General features: G+C 31.1%; 6 protein-coding genes across 12 annotated transcripts; 4 read left to right on the forward strand and 2 right to left on the reverse strand.

The window, feature by feature from the left end:
- Positions 1-10: 10 nt before the first annotated feature.
- Nos (Nitric oxide synthase) lies at positions 11-6,238 on the forward strand. The gene is made up of 25 exons (XM_003708055.3): positions 11-145; positions 929-1,065; positions 1,211-1,373; positions 1,532-1,623; positions 1,689-1,830; positions 1,911-2,050; positions 2,110-2,284; positions 2,382-2,483; positions 2,548-2,742; positions 2,813-2,910; positions 2,972-3,116; positions 3,199-3,303; positions 3,371-3,438; positions 3,505-3,648; positions 3,710-3,884; positions 3,946-4,075; positions 4,134-4,212; positions 4,287-4,480; positions 4,541-4,710; positions 4,771-4,981; positions 5,050-5,137; positions 5,209-5,333; positions 5,394-5,539; positions 5,627-5,818; positions 5,880-6,238. Exons 1-25 carry the CDS (start codon positions 41-43, stop codon positions 5,985-5,987), a joined length of 3,429 nt encoding a protein of 1,142 aa, XP_003708103.2. The 5' UTR covers positions 11-40; the 3' UTR covers positions 5,988-6,238.
- Positions 5,581-8,509, reverse strand: SdhB (Succinate dehydrogenase, subunit B (iron-sulfur)). Of its 2 annotated transcripts, XR_001097347.2 has the most exons (9): positions 8,491-8,509; positions 8,270-8,405; positions 7,662-7,792; positions 7,453-7,596; positions 7,176-7,371; positions 6,878-7,102; positions 6,693-6,817; positions 6,487-6,538; positions 5,581-6,361 (listed from the first exon to the last, which is right to left on the reverse strand). XR_001097347.2 is itself a non-coding variant. In XM_003708056.3 (8 exons), the coding sequence occupies exons 2-7, from the start codon at positions 8,312-8,314 to the stop codon at positions 6,725-6,727; spliced, it is 834 nt and encodes a 277-aa protein (XP_003708104.1). In that variant the 5' UTR covers positions 8,315-8,405; positions 8,491-8,509; the 3' UTR covers positions 5,581-6,538; positions 6,693-6,724. The 2 variants fall into 2 exon arrangements, 1 of the variants encoding a protein (XP_003708104.1); XM_003708056.3 differs by having other exon boundaries at positions 5,581-6,538.
- Positions 8,510-8,670: 161 nt separating this feature from the next.
- Positions 8,671-10,190, forward strand: LOC100875432 (coenzyme Q-binding protein COQ10 homolog B, mitochondrial). Of its 2 annotated transcripts, none has more exons than XM_076530630.1 (3): positions 8,671-9,047; positions 9,463-9,588; positions 9,669-10,190. In XM_076530630.1, the coding sequence occupies exons 2-3, from the start codon at positions 9,533-9,535 to the stop codon at positions 10,111-10,113; spliced, it is 501 nt and encodes a 166-aa protein (XP_076386745.1). In that variant the 5' UTR covers positions 8,671-9,047; positions 9,463-9,532; the 3' UTR covers positions 10,114-10,190. The 2 variants fall into 2 exon arrangements, with proteins under 2 accessions (XP_076386745.1, XP_003708105.3); XM_003708057.3 differs by having other exon boundaries at positions 8,671-8,962.
- A 140-nt stretch (positions 10,191-10,330) lies between these two features.
- LOC100876782 (uncharacterized) lies at positions 10,331-14,695 on the forward strand. 4 transcript variants are annotated; one of them, XM_076530621.1, is made up of 8 exons: positions 10,331-10,446; positions 10,672-11,074; positions 11,178-11,303; positions 11,655-11,672; positions 12,572-12,613; positions 12,771-12,838; positions 12,895-13,098; positions 13,184-14,695. In XM_076530621.1, the coding sequence occupies exons 2-8, from the start codon at positions 10,735-10,737 to the stop codon at positions 13,265-13,267; spliced, it is 882 nt and encodes a 293-aa protein (XP_076386736.1). In that variant the 5' UTR covers positions 10,331-10,446; positions 10,672-10,734; the 3' UTR covers positions 13,268-14,695. The 4 variants fall into 4 exon arrangements, with proteins under 4 accessions (XP_076386736.1, XP_076386735.1, XP_012152047.1 ...); XM_076530620.1 differs by lacking the exon at positions 10,331-10,446 and adding an exon at positions 10,453-10,592; XM_012296657.2 differs by lacking the exons at positions 10,331-10,446; positions 11,655-11,672 and adding an exon at positions 10,453-10,592.
- Positions 13,598-15,578, reverse strand: LOC100875544 (protein CNPPD1). The gene is made up of 5 exons (XM_003708058.3): positions 15,281-15,578; positions 15,123-15,219; positions 14,781-14,986; positions 14,566-14,694; positions 13,598-14,501 (listed from the first exon to the last, which is right to left on the reverse strand). Exons 1-5 carry the CDS (start codon positions 15,323-15,325, stop codon positions 13,764-13,766), a joined length of 1,215 nt encoding a protein of 404 aa, XP_003708106.2. The 5' UTR covers positions 15,326-15,578; the 3' UTR covers positions 13,598-13,763.
- Positions 15,579-15,803: 225 nt separating this feature from the next.
- Positions 15,804-17,133, forward strand: Pef (penta-EF-hand domain containing protein peflin). 2 transcript variants are annotated; one of them, XM_012296660.2, is made up of 4 exons: positions 15,804-16,020; positions 16,113-16,287; positions 16,368-16,646; positions 16,734-17,133. In XM_012296660.2, exons 1-4 carry the CDS (start codon positions 16,018-16,020, stop codon positions 16,823-16,825), a joined length of 549 nt encoding a protein of 182 aa, XP_012152050.2. In that variant the 5' UTR covers positions 15,804-16,017; the 3' UTR covers positions 16,826-17,133. The 2 variants fall into 2 exon arrangements, with proteins under 2 accessions (XP_012152050.2, XP_012152049.2); XM_012296659.2 differs by having other exon boundaries at positions 15,823-16,034.
- The last annotated feature ends 27 nt before the right edge of the window (positions 17,134-17,160 follow it).

Raw genomic sequence — 17,160 nt, forward strand, 5'->3', positions numbered from 1 at the left:
GTTTCCCGAGAAGAGAGGTGTCACGACGACGAGAACGAGGATGAAGGAGCACGAGACAGCAGGGTGTCAGAGGAAACCGACGAAACTCAGGAATCTCATTTACAAGACAGAAGCGTTTGATTCTCTGCATGCCAGAAATGCCGAGGTATCTGTAATAAATCGAATGTAAATAATTTCTCTCTTTTTATTGATAAATTGCTTCTGAATGTACGGTGATTCTTTTACCTGGAGATTCTTGCGTCTTGAAAATTGTACATGAGGAAAAACAGCGTGGGAGTTCGAGTGGAAGTGCGGGTGAATTTGTAACGAAGCAAGTCAATACTATCGAAGAAACCGAGTTCGTTTTGGTGACCCACTAGTTGCACAAGAGTGCACACACAGGAAGACTACCCTTCTTATTCTCTTTGATAATTTTGTCTGTCAAGCTCTATCGAATGATCTTAATACGTGTATTTACAGCTACAATATAAGTACCGATAATAAAAAAAAAAATCGATATGTCAATTCAGAAAAGTTTGTTTTCTCAAAGCAGAAGATTCAACCCCTCGATGGGGTAGCTTCGTACCTTTAATTAAAAGTTAATTAAAATCCACCTTTCGCAAATTTCTTAATTAATTAGCAAGTCTTTTTATATTTTCTTTGACTACTTATTCCAGAAATTTAAATTTATTCCAGCCTCGATTATTTAAAATATTATTCATACACGTTCTGTTCCGTGAAAGTAATCCTTGCACAATACGGTGCTTAAATCAGATCGCATTTAAATGAATGCACACAAAATAAAAGATCCGATTGTTTCAGCGCTGATTGTTCTATTGAAGAAAAAAATCTCTAACTCTTTCAATACTTATAGTAACATAATAAATTATTTTAAATTGAAAAAGTATAATAAAAGATATATTAATGAAATGTGCTGATTTTTTTTCAGAGAACATTATGTTCCGGTCAAGTGTGCCTCGGCAGCGTTATGCAGCTACCGACTCATGGAACAGAGGCTCGTTCAAGAGAAGAAATCCTGGTGCACGCAAAAGATTTTCTTGAGCAATATTTCTCTTCTATTAGAAGGTATTTTCAACTTGTCATTTAACTCGTCTTGCAACGTATGTCCATTTCCACTTCGACTACGTCTTACTAATCATGGCTGTATCTACTGCGCCACCGTAAACATATTTTGTACTACTGAAACCTAATTCCACTTTGCTCCTTGCAGACTAAACAGCGAAGCACATCGTTCTCGTTGGGACAGCGTACAGAAAGAAGTGTACGTCACTGGTACTTATCAACTAACAGAAACAGAACTAGTGTTCGGAGCAAAATTAGCGTGGCGTAATGCTGCGAGGTGTATTGGTCGTATTCAGTGGTCCAAGTTACAAGTATGTAATGTTCTGCAAAATTAAAGATTCAACATAAAATTTAAGTCTCTCATAAAATTTAAGTTTACAAAATAATTGACATAAAATTTGATCTACTAATTAAACTATGAATCTAATGTCTATACTCAGAGAATTGTTTGGAACACTGTCATTTGTAGGTGTTCGATTGTCGCTACGTGACAACAACCAGTGGTATGTTCGAAGCTTTATGTAATCATATCAAGTACAGCACAAACAAAGGAAACATCAGGTACGTTCAGAAATGCAATGATCTTCCTCGATTTTATCATTTTCCCTGAATCATTCAAATTTCAGGTCCGCAATAACGATATTTCCACAACGTACAGATGGAAAACATGACTATAGAGTGTGGAATCAACAGCTGATCGGCTATGCGGGTTACAAGAACCCGGACGGTACTGTAACCGGTGATCCTACCAACGTTGAGTTCACCGAGGTACCTGAAATAGTTTCAAATTATTTTCTTATTCTGACTTGTAACATTCTGAGCTGACTTGTAACATGCTATTTGTATAGCTCTGCATTAAACTGGGCTGGAAAGGAGCACGTACTCGTTTTGATATATTGCCACTGGTGTTATCAGCAAACGGCCACGACCCTGATTACTTTGACATTCCAAGTGAACTTGTTCTCGAAGTACCTCTCAGTCATCCCACGTAAGTAACATCGACACGTTCCTAAAAATTATTATGTAATATTAATTCCTTTATCACAGGTACGATTGGTTCGAGAAGTTAGAATTGAAGTGGTTCGCTGTACCTGCGGTATCAGGAATGGTGTTCGATTGTGGAGGACTGGAGTTCACAGCCGCACCTTTCAATGGGTGGTACATGAGCACTGAAATTGGAGCAAGAGATCTATGTGATGTTCAACGATATAATTTATTAGAGGTTTATAAAGATTTTAATCTTTGTTTCATTACTTAACCAGGAGAGCTTTCAAATATCTTTAATAAGCTTGTGCTTTTATCAATGGTGTTATTTGCAGACAATAGCTACACACATGGGGCTAGACACAAGAACATCCACTTCCTTATGGAAAGACAAGGCTATGATAGAAGCTAATGTTGCTGTGCTACACAGTTTTCAAGTAAATCATTTTCTATTCAGACCTTTTTGCTCATGAACTAACACTAATTTGATATCATTTACAGATGAAAAACGTGACGATTGTAGATCATCATACTGCTTCAGAATCTTTTATGAAACACTATGAAAACGAAATGCGGTTAAGAAATGGTTGCCCAGCCGATTGGTTGTGGATTGTCCCACCGATATCAGGATCAGCCACGCCTGTGTTTCATCAGGAGATGGCTCTTTATCATTTGAAACCCTCTTACGATGCACAGGTTGTTTTTCGAACGAATAATTTATTATACATCCTCACATTTCCAATATATCTTCATTATATGATTTTAGGATCCTGCTTGGAAGACTCACGTCTGGAAAAAGGGTCGAGACAAGAGGTCAACGTCTAAGAAACCTAGAAGAAAATTCCATTTCAAGCAAATTGCAAGGTATATGAAAAATAAGACAATTTCTTATATAAAAACAAATACTTTACCAAAATAATTTTAGAGCTGTGAAGTTTACATCAAAGTTGTTTGGAAGAGCTTTATCTCGAAGGATAAAAGCCACAGTCTTGTTTGCTACAGAAACTGGCACATCTCAGATGTATGCTGAGAAACTTGGTGAATTATTAGGACATGCATTTCATTCCCAGGTATTCATCATTTAATCTTCCTGTTTACCTAGTATTCTTACAGAAATGGTGTGTCAAAAATACCTGAAGCTATCAATTACAGGTACTTTCTATGTCAGACTATGATATCAGCAATATAGAACATGAAGCTTTACTGCTGGTTATAACATCCACTTTCGGGAACGGTGATCCTCCAGAAAATGGTGAAGTACGTTCTCTTTTTTATTAAATAACTTGAAGCAATTATGATTCTACACATATGTTTCATTTCCCAGGCTTTTGCTCAAAACTTGTACGCAATGAAAATGAATGAAACGTACATCAATAGTGGCAATAAGATAAGGTACTTATCCATATTTACAACAAAGTTGAAAAAAAGTTTACAACTATTTGTATGATAATCCTATAGCTTGGCAACTTCAAAATCGTTTATCAAAGCAAACAGCCAATCAGAAGTAAGCAACTCGAAGAAGTTAGACAGATTGGATTCTCTCCGTGGCTCCACTACAGATTCTCAGACAGAAGACACTTTTGGACCATTGAGTAATGTCAGGTACGCATTGTTGGAAGATGATTTCACGAACACGAAACAAAATCTGCAATATATTTCTTAGATTCGCTGTCTTCGCACTGGGCTCATCCGCGTACCCAAACTTCTGTGCGTTTGGTCGTTACGTGGACAATTTGTTAGGCGAATTAGGTGGAGAACGACTGCTGAAGTTGGCGCAGGGAGATGAGATGTGTGGTCAAGAACAGGCTTTTCGAAAATGGGCAGCTGATACTTTTGCTGTTGGTATCTTCTTGTTAATATCTTTTCTTCTTGTCACTCTTCTAACAACTGTTGTACTAGGTTGCATGTGAGACATTCTGCTTGGACGATGACGATACTTTACTGGAAGTTGCTTTATCTTTGGGATCAGAAGCTTTGTCGGCAGCGACTGTTCGTTTCGTAGAAGCTGAAGCTCAACCGATTGGAAAAGGTACATGTACCTGCAATTTATTTATGTGCAACACTGTAGTAATTCCAGTGATTTTCAGCGTTAAGCAAGTGTCATAACAGAAACGTGACTACCTGCAACATGCTCCGGAAGACAAATTTAAGTGGCGACTTAACTAGGTGGTTATTGAATATTTAACTTGTTCATCATTTTGTAAAAAATGTTCCATTCTTTACATTTCTGTTTTGCATAGTGGAACTACGTTACTCTTGGAACTGGACGACATAGCTAGCATGGAAATCTCCTACAAGCCCGGTGATCATTTAGGAGTTTTTGCATGCAACAGACCAGAATTGGTGGAAGCAATCTTGGAACGAATACAGACTCCTTTTGACCCAGATGTACCCATCGAATTACAGATGCAGAAACAATCTCATACTCCAAATGGTTTGTAACTTGACTATTCAAATTCTCATTGATGATTTCAATGTTTCTATTTTTCTTCAGGTATTGTGAAAACGTGGATGCCACACGATAGGTATTTGCCCAACTCGTTAAAAATGTTGTTAACGAGATTTCTAGACATTACGACACCGCCAACGCCGAATCTCCTCAGATACTTTGCATCGATAGCTACAAATCCAAAAGAACAAGCGCAACTTCATCTGTTATCTTCTGTAAATATGATGGATATTTGATAAAGGAATTGAACCACAGGACTAAGAATTTTTTTACAGGATCCAGCAGCCTATGAAGATTGGAGACATTGGAAGTTCCCAAACTTAGTAGAAGTGTTAGATGAATTTCCATCTGTGAAACCATTTGCGCCGTTGTTGCTGCTTCATTTAACTCCTCTGCAACCGAGATTTTATAGCATTTCTTCTTCTCCAGATGTGCATCAAGGACAAATACATCTCACCGTTGCAATAGTACAATATAAAACGCAAGGTATACAATGCTTGTTTCTTCTTATTTATTACATTCTATTGAAACATAAAATTGAGTGAATATTTTAGGAGGTTCTGGACCAGACCATTACGGAGTTTGTTCTAATTATTTACGCGAGATATCAGACGGAGAACCGTTGTATGTATTTGTACGTAGGTAAGTTTATTACTTTCAATGCTTTTATTATGTCTGAGTATGTAAAGAATATAATACCTTCTTTTCTTTAGCGCACCTAACTTTTATATGCCAACCGAACCAAATGCACCGATGATATTAGTTGGTCCTGGAACTGGAATTGCTCCCTTTCGTGGTTTTTGGCATCACCGACTTGCACAAATAAAATCTGAACCAGGTATACCACGTATAATTGACAATCATACCTTTTATTGAAATAACCATACAAAATTTATAGATCGTGAATATGGAAAGGTCTGGCTATTCTTTGGTTGTCGCAATAAGAACTTGGATCTGTACAGACAAGAGAAAGAGGAAATGGTAAAAGCGGGAGTTCTGGATAAAGTCTTCTTGGCACTTTCTCGAGAACCTGGATTGAAGAAGGTCATATACTTAATTAGAATATTTTTTAAACAAATGTCACATTTTACTTAATTCATTGTTATTTATTGTGTATATTTGTTTTAACAGACATACGTACAAGACTTAATTCAAGCGGAAGCCCCACAAATTTATGACATGTTAGTATATGAGCAAGGTCATTTCTACGTTTGCGGTGATTGTACCATGGCAGAAGACGTTTATCAAACTTTGAAACATATTATACAAACTCATGGTGAAATGACGAATAAACAAGTTGAAGCGTACATGTTATCGTTGCGCGTAAGTCATGTCGTAACTTTATAATTAAGTAACAGACACTTTATGTAATTTAACTTTTTAGGACGAAAATCGTTATCACGAAGATATATTTGGTATTACGCTACGAACAGCAGAGGTCCACAATCGGTCAAGGGAAACAGCAAGAAGTAGAATGGCTGCTGAACCATAGATCTCATTATAATGCAATGCACTTTTAATCTTTAACAATTTTGAAATATTTGTAGATAGTTCTCAATTCAGCATATCATGCATCTGATGCGTTTCTTATGCAAAAATTGAATCTTTGAAAATTTAAGACTCTTATTCTCTGACATATCTTACGAATGCATGATTTATTCTAATTTTATTATAATGTACGAGTTTCTAGTGTCGTATACGCATCTGTTTTTAACAATATTAAAATTTACTTCGAATTAGAAACTGTCATGTTTATCCCTGCTTTTATACTAAAAGCAGGGTAAAATACATATCCAACAAATGTGCTACTAATTAAAAAACTATTGAATGTTTTAAGAAATTTGCATTAGCAATAATACGTCATCGCTAAAACATAAAATATGTAATATAAAACATTGAATATATTACACTGAATTCTTTAAATAAGTTTTAATATATTTGGTTTCAAATATTAGTGTATATAAAATAAATAATTTGAACAGAATATTTACCTATATTATTGGGGAATTAAGTTTTACTCGTAGTAAAAGACATTATAAATAGCTGAAATATATATAATTTATTACATAAAAAATTTGGCATCAGCACATGCTGTTTTACCAAGTAATTTAAACGAATCCATTACTTATGTTTTCTTTTTTAAATAAAATTTAAGTTTCTAAATAATCACAATGATTGGAAAATACACATGACTCACTAATTCTCTATTCTTCATTTTATTCTACATAATTATGCAGTAGCATCAAGGCCTGGTTTCTCTTTTTGACTAATATTAGCTAGCAATTTCTTTATTTCAGCAATTGCTTTCCCAGGATTCAAGCCCTGTTTAAAAAAACACAATTTTAATATTGAATTTATGATTGTCATATAATTCAGACTTACCTTTGGACAAGTACGAGTACAATTCATAATAGTATGGCAACGATATACTGAATAAGGATCTTTTAACTTTTCGAGACGTTCAGCTGTTTTGTTATCACGTGAATCAATGATCCATCTATATGCCTGCATAAGCACAGCAGGTCCTAAATACTTATCACCATTCCACCAATATGATGGGCAAGAAGTACTGCAGCAAGCACATAAGATGCACTCATAGAGACCATCCTACATTATAAAAAGTTATATATGATATGAACCTAAATAGAAAATATATCTTATTAATAATTATTGTGCCTACCAATTTTTTACGGTCTTCAACGCTTTGCAAATACTGCTTTTTCCCAGTATCTTTACCCTCACCACGTTGCAACCATGGCTGTATACTTTTATATTGAGTATAAAAGTTGTTCATATCTGGGATTAAATCTTTCACTATATACATATGTGGTAAAGGATAGATCTTACTAACTGTATTTAAATTAGTATCAATTTTGCTACAATAATTTTAAACTTCATTAATATCAAATTATGATACTGTTATTGCAAAATGTCCAATAAACATGCTGATTAAATACCTGATACATGCTAATGTGTTTGTACCACCAATATTCATAGCACAAGAACCACAAATGCCTTCACGACAGGAACGACGGAAAGTTAAAGTTGGATCAATTTCATTTTTAATTTTAATCAATGCATCCAAAATCATAGGACCACAACTGAAATAATATTTCACAAATTATATAAATACAAAGCAAATAATGAAAATAGTTATTGAACTTACGTGTTTAGGTCTACTTTATACTCTTGCATATAGGGCTTTTCATCTGGCTTATCAGGATTCCAACGGTACACAGAGAAGGTTTTTAGTCTGGCTTCAGCATTTTGATTTGCAGAGATATGGAAACCTCTGACCTAAATTTAAAATTATATTAATTACAGTTGTAATTGTAATCTCAATGTTAAGTCATTATATGTAAATTATTTAGGGAAGAAATTTTGATATATACTTAATGATTATTAATAATATATAAAAAATCTGCTATTGGATTGTTCAACCATAGAGAAATCTATGTAATTATTATATAATTATAATTGAAATGTTTATAGTACTTCCATCATTATTACGTATACAAAATTAATAAATAAAACAATATACAAAGTAATAAGTATTAACATTGTCTAATTAATGAACATTAAAGTAAGATTTATTGTTTCAACATAAACATCAAAACATACAATGGAAAAGACAGTAGAACTGACATTAGTAAAAGAACAAATTGAGGTTACATTCTATTGCCGACATTTTGCACAGTACTTTATAAGAATGAAAAGAGCATTACAGTATAACATTTCTTTATTGTTGAAGTATGTTGTTTTTACAGTACTCACTTGTCGAAACACATTTCTGCACGCCTGAGGAGCAATACCAGCCATTTTTCAAAAATAAATCGGAGTAAGACGTTTGCGGTACCTGTGTTATGTAAGTTCTACACACGTGAGTGTGTATGTACCAACTTTACCAGCTCTGTTTAGATAAAAATATATAAGAATATGAAAAAGTTATCGTATTGTAATACCCGTAATCGCGTAAAAATTAATAAAAAATTTACATATAAATATAAGCTGCTTCTTTTTTAATAAAGATTAAACTATGAAGTAGTGAAGTCGAATATTACGAATATTCAATTCATATATCATTGAAATACGTATTGATTATACTCTACGAATATATTTTATACATTGTTATATCGTACTATTTGACATTTAACTACAAAAATATCATATTATTTTTAAATGTACTTTCATCATGCAAGAGCTTGCATAAAGTATTCACGTGCTTCTATTTTTTAAGTGACTCTTCAAGTTCGTTCACATATTTCTTGAAATGTATGTTACAAAATACATCGTGAAAAATGAAATATATTTTGATTAATTGGGAAACAAGAAAGTAAACTAGTAAAAATGAATAATGTTCAAATAGTTTACGAATTTATTCATATATGAAGATATGATTTATAGATAGTACAAATTTTAATAATATTGCACAGTAGTGGAATTATTACATTACTACACCATGTATAGGTAATGTTTTAATTAATATACATTTGCATCAATTGATACTACAAATTATACATACATAACTTGTAGGTTATGTTTTCCATCTTTGGTAATTACATATTAATTATTAAAATATTTCTTTCTCTTATACTGTATGAAGGATATGTAAATAATATTATATTCATTAAATATACTAGATTCAGTAGTAAAGAAATTAATAATATTAATAATTGATTAACTCATTGCGTATAACCTAAACCTATACTGTTCTACTTGTACCAGTAAAACTTTCTGCCATAACATTTCGTTATTATTTTGTAATTTTATTGTTAATAGTTTTGAAACTAGTAATATAAAAATGAAACAAATTTTAAAGTGAATAAAATTACGTTTTATTTTCAACATCAAAACGTATATTTTTCATTTCATGCTATATTCATATAATATCCATCAATTTATTTTAATTGCAGTCGTTCAAATCCTTATAACTAATTTTTAAATCAAACAAATAATACTACTTCCAGGCATATTACGTTATTAGAAAATATTATACTTCAAAATAAATATAATTTTCAAACACAATGTGTACAAAGAATGTTTATGGCCGAATCATTGAAAACAAAAGAATACGAAGGTCGCAAACTCATAGGGTAAGTTTTATGAAATTTAAAAATTGATCATTTTCAATAAAAACAAATACAAAAGGTTATAGAAAATTTTTTACGTCTAGGTTTTCAATGGAACAAATATATAATGTTGTAGCTGACGTACAAAATTATAAACATTTTGTCCCATTTTGTAAAAAATCCGATGTTATATATAAAAAGGACGACGTACTCAAAGCTAATTTAGTAATAGGATTCCCGCCTATAAACGAAAGTTATACATCAAAAGTAACGATGGTAAAACCTCATTTGGTAAAAGCTGAATGTACCGATGGTAGATTATTTAACCATTTAAACACACTGTGGTTGTTTAGTTCAGGGTTAAAAAACAACACACAAACCTGTGTTATCGATTTTTCTTTGTCGTTTGAATTCAAATCGATCATTCATTCACACTTATCGAATTTATTCTTTAACGAAATTGTAAGGCAAATGGAAAATGCTTTTTTAGCAGAAGCTGAACGCAGATATGGGCGACCTTGTATAAAAACAGTACGATTAGAAAGATAACAAATGGCTTTATCGATTAATTATGAACAATGTATATTTTGTGTATAAATAAAAAAGTGTCTAAATTATATTAAAAATTTTTGTAATATACCAAAAAACATACTAGTCGTACAAGTCTTTATTCGCATGCGCGTTTGCGGCTTTCGGGATATCGAATATATATATCCAGTGACCTTTTATTATGGATGCTTTCGGTGTTCTATACTCTATACATTCGTTTTTTCCGTGTTTATACAACTTTTTACCCACCATGTATATGGCTAACGAAGTTTAAAGCAAGCAGTGCAAATTGAAGTGCGCAGCTGCGCGATTAGTATAATTTCGTAAAATAAGGTATGCGTGTGTAAGAAACCAATCTAAACCTGTTATTATCAATGATAGTATTTTCATTCTTGAGTGTCGGATATATTTTACTACATACTACTGATACTGACAGTGACACAATACATATTGAGTCATTTCCAAATCAATCGAAACGGGCACGTACCTCAAGTACTTGCGAAATCTATATTTTTTATCTTTTAATCGTTTTATAACAACTGGAATTATTGATTTTAGGAACTAATGCTGTACACATGTCCAAAACGTCAGTAACAAGAGTCAATTATATATTTTAGAAAAATGTGTGTGACAGTCGCGGCTTTAGCTAGTCAAACAGTATTACTTCCACGCGAAATTATGTATTTTAGTAAAAATGCATCTCGCTTTTATCACCGTAATCGTAAACTATGTCGTGTAAATAATTTTCTATCAGAAAAATACTTTTTACCCTCTTTTATCACTGATAAGTATACTGTGCAAAGGACACGTTACAGTAGCGAAAGTAAACTAGCTTTTCCTGGTGCTTTAACTAAAGAAAAAGCGAAAAATGTGGCCTCTAAACTTACCGCCGAAGAACGAGAGTTTTTTCTAAAAGCCCTGGAAGAATGTAAATCAGAAGATGACAGAGCTCAATATCAAAGTAATTATTACAAAACTAAAGTTGTTCTTCATAACTAAAGTTACATGTCCATTAGATGTGAAATTCATTGAAAGATATAATAAAAAAGCTTTATATTTTTAAGGTCAGTTAGCAGCTTTTCGATGGTGTAATAAATTTGGAAGGCCTAGCAAAATAACATCTTTAGGTGATGTGGACCCTACAGGAAGTTATTGTGTTGTACCAGACGATTGGCTCATGCGCAAGTATGGTAGGAATTTCAATATATTAATTAATTCTTTGCAGAGTTTAACCAATAACAATTTGTAATAGTAAGATAAAAAGTCATAACTTGCTTGTTTTATTAAAGTGTATAAATCTTAATATTACAATAACAATTTTAAAGGTAAAAATATTTATTATTATCATATTGTGATTCGGTGTAATTTTCATTATTTAACAGTTTAAAATATTTCCTTCCATCGCATTCTACATGGACATCATTTTGTAAGTCTATATTAATATATATATTAAACCATACACTTCATTCGACTGTGTGTTTTAATTCTTTTACTTGCTTCTTCTACTCTGACTGAACTTTCTGGATATTTTAATAAGACAGCTACAGAGCCACACTTAGGTAATATATTATGTTACATGTACATTTTTATTATTGGTTTGGACACTTGACAGTATCATACATTAAGGACAATTAAAACTTTTTCAGTTATACTTTTGTTATGCTCTTTCTACATTGTAATCACATAAATTATTTGTTCCTTTAAATAAGAACATAATATGTAATGATAAATATTTATTAATTTTATAGAAATATTTTACACATACTTTATACACACTTCATTACTTTTATATTTCATGCTTTTTTTAATAGAACTGTGTTATTTTAATTACCTGTTATACAGTTCCACTGAGTAACTTGAATATAACTTTCCCCAATTAATTCTACAATGAACACATGAACATTGCAAGATAACTCTATACAAATAAGTTAAAGATTTAGGTAAATAATTTTAAAGATCTTTATTAAAATGTTGTTCAAGTTTAGTTTGATTCTATGAAATACATTTCTTTGTATGTCTTCTGCATGGTCTCTGGTTTTATATAGAATTCTTTATAGAAAGTCTACTCTATCAATTATTGAAATGTTTAATGTATATTACACCATCTAACATAACTTTAATGTAAATATGTTTTAGATAGAAAAAATGTACTTTTGTTTAAATAAAGTTTTATTTTCCAACGTCTTGTGTATTTAATTATTCAAATAGTTAACTGCCCTACAGATTTTCTGTGATATTTTGTTATATAATTTTTAATCCATTTCACTTAGCATTCTGAATATAAAAAATCTTATAACTATATTGCACATGTAAAACAATATGCATGAATGTTAACTTTTTTGTTTTGTAAGTAATATTAAAACTATATTTTATATGTAATAATATTTCACTGAATCCTTACTTCTTTAATACTTTGTTGGAAAAAGTATATTTACCTTGTTTCTCTTTCCCGTTACAGTTGAAACTGTTCCAGAACCATCTGTGAAAGATCTAATATTAGGTATGAAATTTAACATTACTTATGTTTAATAAAGTGTACCTACATAAACTTCTTGAAATACTAGTAATTACTAAAAAAATACATATTGAGTTAAAAATTACATTACTGTTTCTGAATGAGAGCTATGGTATAGTAATGTTAGGTAATATTGTTGCAGTTGCAATTGCAAATGCAATTCCATTCATCGGCTTTGGTTTTCTTGACAACTTCATCATGATTGTGGCTGTACGTATTCTAAGTGTATACAATGTATTTTCCAAATTGTAACATACTTATTTCAGGGAGATCAAATTGAAATAATGCTAAATAAAAGATTTCCAATATCAACTATAGCAGCTGCAGCATTAGGAAATACAATATCTGATATAATAGGAATTGGATCTGTACATTATGTAGAACGTTTAGCACAAAGAATTGGATTTGAAGCACCAAAACTTACTCCTGTACAGTTAAATCTCAAAAAAACAAAAGCAGCTGCAAATATGGTATGATATATATATTTGCTTCTATGTTTTATTTAAATCTACATTAATAACTTTAACTAAGAAAATATAATTTATAATAATTCAGGGACGAGTTGTTGGAGTTACAATTGGTTGTCTTATTGGAATGACACCCATTCCTATTTTTTCCTATTTTCATCACACTGGTTGAAATTGTAAATATTAAATAATTAAATGATTGTAATATTGCAATAGAGGTATGAATATCTTCCATTCACAGTATGTCAATGTGTAGTGATAGAACCAAGAAATATTCACTCACATTATTCAACTATTTGCAATATTAATTTATGACAATCATAAAACTATGTAACATAATTTAATCTCTATAATGAATGTATTTAATGTAATAATATGTATAAATTAACTGTACCATTGATATTAACAGTATTAGTAATAGATGTATCCGTCTGTTTTAATATTATCACATTTCCCCGTGATTTAGATCTAAGGATGTTGAGGGTTTTAATAATTCCAGAAATTAATTTTCGTTCCATGTTTTTTATTAGAAAAATTGTTTTGTTAGTATAGTGGTTGTTTACGAATTTACAAGTTAGTACAAAAAATATATATTTTTCTTTTCTATAAATCTGTCTAATAAAGACTTTATGTTTTGTAAAATTTTTCATTTTTTCAGTATATAACTTTCAGTGTTGATGATCAACATTTATTTTTGTAACATAGTTTGCATAGTATCTCCAATCGTGCAAAACAATCTTTAAATCTATACCCAGAATTTGTTTCCAATTTATATTCATTAAAAATTCGTCTGAATTTCGTATTAATGTAGCAATATCAAGTAAAAATTTAGTACTTGGCGTTAACGTTTTCGTTACGTTTAATTTTACTGTTTGTTTTGTACAATCATTTTTTTGGTTCCAATCTTGAATATTTTGTAACCAAATCATAGTTGGATTTAGCCACCATTTCCAATCTACATTTACAACTTCATTGGATTCAATATTTTCACAATTTTGTTGAGTTTGATTACAACTCAATGTATTAAACATTAAATCTGAAGTAAAAATATTCTCTGGTAAAGTTTCAACAGCTATTTCTGTTACATCAACAACTGGATTCAAATCTGTATTTATAATGTCCGTAGAATTTATTTGTTTTGGGCTAAGTATCGTTCCTGGAAAGTAACTTGCAACCAAAGCAGAGCCTAGAAGGGTGACTACTCCTGCAGTGTATGTTGCTAAACAAATAGATGATATATTTATCATAGCATGTGCTACTGTTATTAATTGCATTGAATTCATTAGACAGCTTAGTTCTGTATATGAAAACCATCCTCTCTTTTGTGCTTCTTTATAAGCTATATCTTTTTCTAATTTCTGCAATCTTTCCCAGAAGTCTTGATTATGAACAAAAACAGTCCAATCCTAAATAAAGTATATTATTAGTTCATTAAACAACCTTACATGTTAATGTATTTAGTTGACTTACAATAGCTTTAAGAAAATCCTTTTCTAATTGATTTATGTATGATATAGTTAAACCACCAGATTGTGCCCATTCCGTATTAAATACTTCATCGTCTTCTCCTTCATCATTCAAAAATTTACTAGCAACCATCTATAAAACAAAAAACATATCTTTTCGAGTAAGAAAATTTTGTAAAGTAATATAATTTTATATAATAAACAGTATAGATGCAGTACCAAAGAAACAAGGAAGAGATCAGATGGTGCTACCCTTTGAAGATATTCTGGATTACAGTCTTTTAGTCTTTCTAGGTATAGTAATGCCAAAACAAGTGAGCATGGTGAAACACATGCATTTCTGGAAATTTTACTTGCTTCTTCCACATCTAATCTTTCGAGCGTATGACCACTCTTTACTTCAGTAAAGAATTCTGCTGCCAATTCTAAGAATAAAGTTTTATTATATAGTTTCCAATGTTACAAAACAACTAATCAATTGTACATTGCTAATTTTTTATCCATTTTTTCTCAATTGTTTTTAAAATGTATAAATGCAAAATGTGACAAAAGTATACTCACCAGTAACAGGCAAACTGAGGCAATCAGTTCCTGGTAATTTTGAATAATAAAGTGATTTAGATATACGGTTTAAAAATTCGTCGTGATTACCCACACTCTGTAAACACATTAATAAGAACAAGATTTTCTTTTGTTTTTTAAAATATGTAATTTTTTACCTTAAGTTTTGATGGGGTTTTTCTTTTTTTCGAAATGTTCGTCATGTTAAAATATTAACAAAAATAAACAGATTCTGTTACGTAATATTATTACAGACGTTGAAAAATAAAAATGATGGTCGATTTTCTCAATTTAAAATGATCAGATCTCAAAATAATGATATATAAGATCTAATTTTGAGAAAAATGTGATAATTTATATTCATCGCACATGATGAATAAGACTATTGATTCGATTATGGATATCGAAAGAACCGTAGTTCGTAGCGCATCTTGACTACCTTCAAAAGACTCTGTATCCCCAATGTGATGTCAATATATATGATGAACAAAAATATATGATGTAAATCAACGGTAGCCAAATTATGTGTTCATCAAAAACCTTCTAGAAGGAATAGATATTTTCGTTTATTTCTGATAACTGGCTAAATACAAATTTAATAAACTTATAAATTTTCGAAGTTTCAAAGTTACAATAATTATTTGAAACATTACAATGCCAGTCCTAAATAAAAGATCACCGTATAAATATGCTTGGCATCGCAACATCGCTAGAGCATGTGCGCATAACACACCAATCAAAGGAGATCTACGCGGCAAAAATGAAATCTTGTTGTTTGGCATGATGATTGAGAGTTTGTATATGTATATCACATATGCAGTAAATGCAGTAGGGCGTAAAGTAGTAGTTCACCGACAGTATAATTTAATTCTGTTTGATAGCAGAGAATAAACTGATGGTATGGCATATCCAGTAAGTATATTTCTGCATTTCAAGTAAGCGAATTTGCTATTGATAAATAAAATATTCGTTTGCATTTTGTTGTTTTAGGGCTCAATGTATGGTGCAACTGATCCACAATCTCAAATATCTCCAGAAGTGCAACAGTGGTTTGCTGCTGTTGATAGAGACGGTAGTGGAAGAATAACTGCTACAGAATTAAAAGCTGCCTTAGCAAATGGACAAGGAGGGACATTTTCAGATACTGCCTGCAAATTAATGATTGGTATGTTTCTGAAATCCTTTTAAGATACATACTTCAATGTACTTCTTTAATGTTTACAATTGTTCATTTCTTTCTTATAGGCATGTTTGACAAAGAAAAGAGTGGTACAATAGACTTAGTTGAATTCCAAGCCCTTTATAATTACATCAATGCATGGTTAGGTGTTTTTCGTGGTTTCGATCATGATAATTCAGGAACTATACAGGAGAATGAACTTAATGCAGCTTTAACACAAATGGGATATAGACTAAGTCCAGAATTTATTTCATTTCTTATAAAAAAAAGTGATCCTAATAGTCATTCTTGTATCACTATTGATCAGTTCATTGTGTTATGTGTTCAGATTCAAAGATTCACAGGTACAAATTGATAGAAGTATAAAAATTACAAAGTGTAAAGTACATGTGCAATGTAAGTAATAATATTATATTAACTTTTTGTTACAGAAGCCTTTCGAGTAAGGGACTCTGACCAAACAGGAACCATTACTATCTCTTTTGAAGACTTTTTAGGTGTTGCACTTAGCTGTAGTACATAACAATTCTTATTTTCTTAACAATTACTGCTTTTTAATTATTTAATTTAATTTAATCAGGTATAGTACAACTGCTAATAGCATAATATTACACTTAAAGTTCCATTTTATTGCAATTCATAATCAATAGTACCTTATTATGTTTAATGAATATGTTATTACAGAAGTAGCGTCTTTTATTAAATAGAAAATAATTTTAATTATATACGACTTTGCAACATCTTGTATTTGCAAGAAAGCTTTTAAATTAATGTTTATGTATAGCTAAAGTTACTTAGCATAAAATACAACGTGACTGATGGTTCCATTAATTTAATTCTGTTTAATATGTAAGAGAT

This window comes from Megachile rotundata, chromosome 4, assembly GCF_050947335.1.
Source record: "Megachile rotundata isolate GNS110a chromosome 4, iyMegRotu1, whole genome shotgun sequence".
NCBI lineage: Eukaryota > Metazoa > Arthropoda > Insecta > Hymenoptera > Megachilidae > Megachile > Megachile rotundata.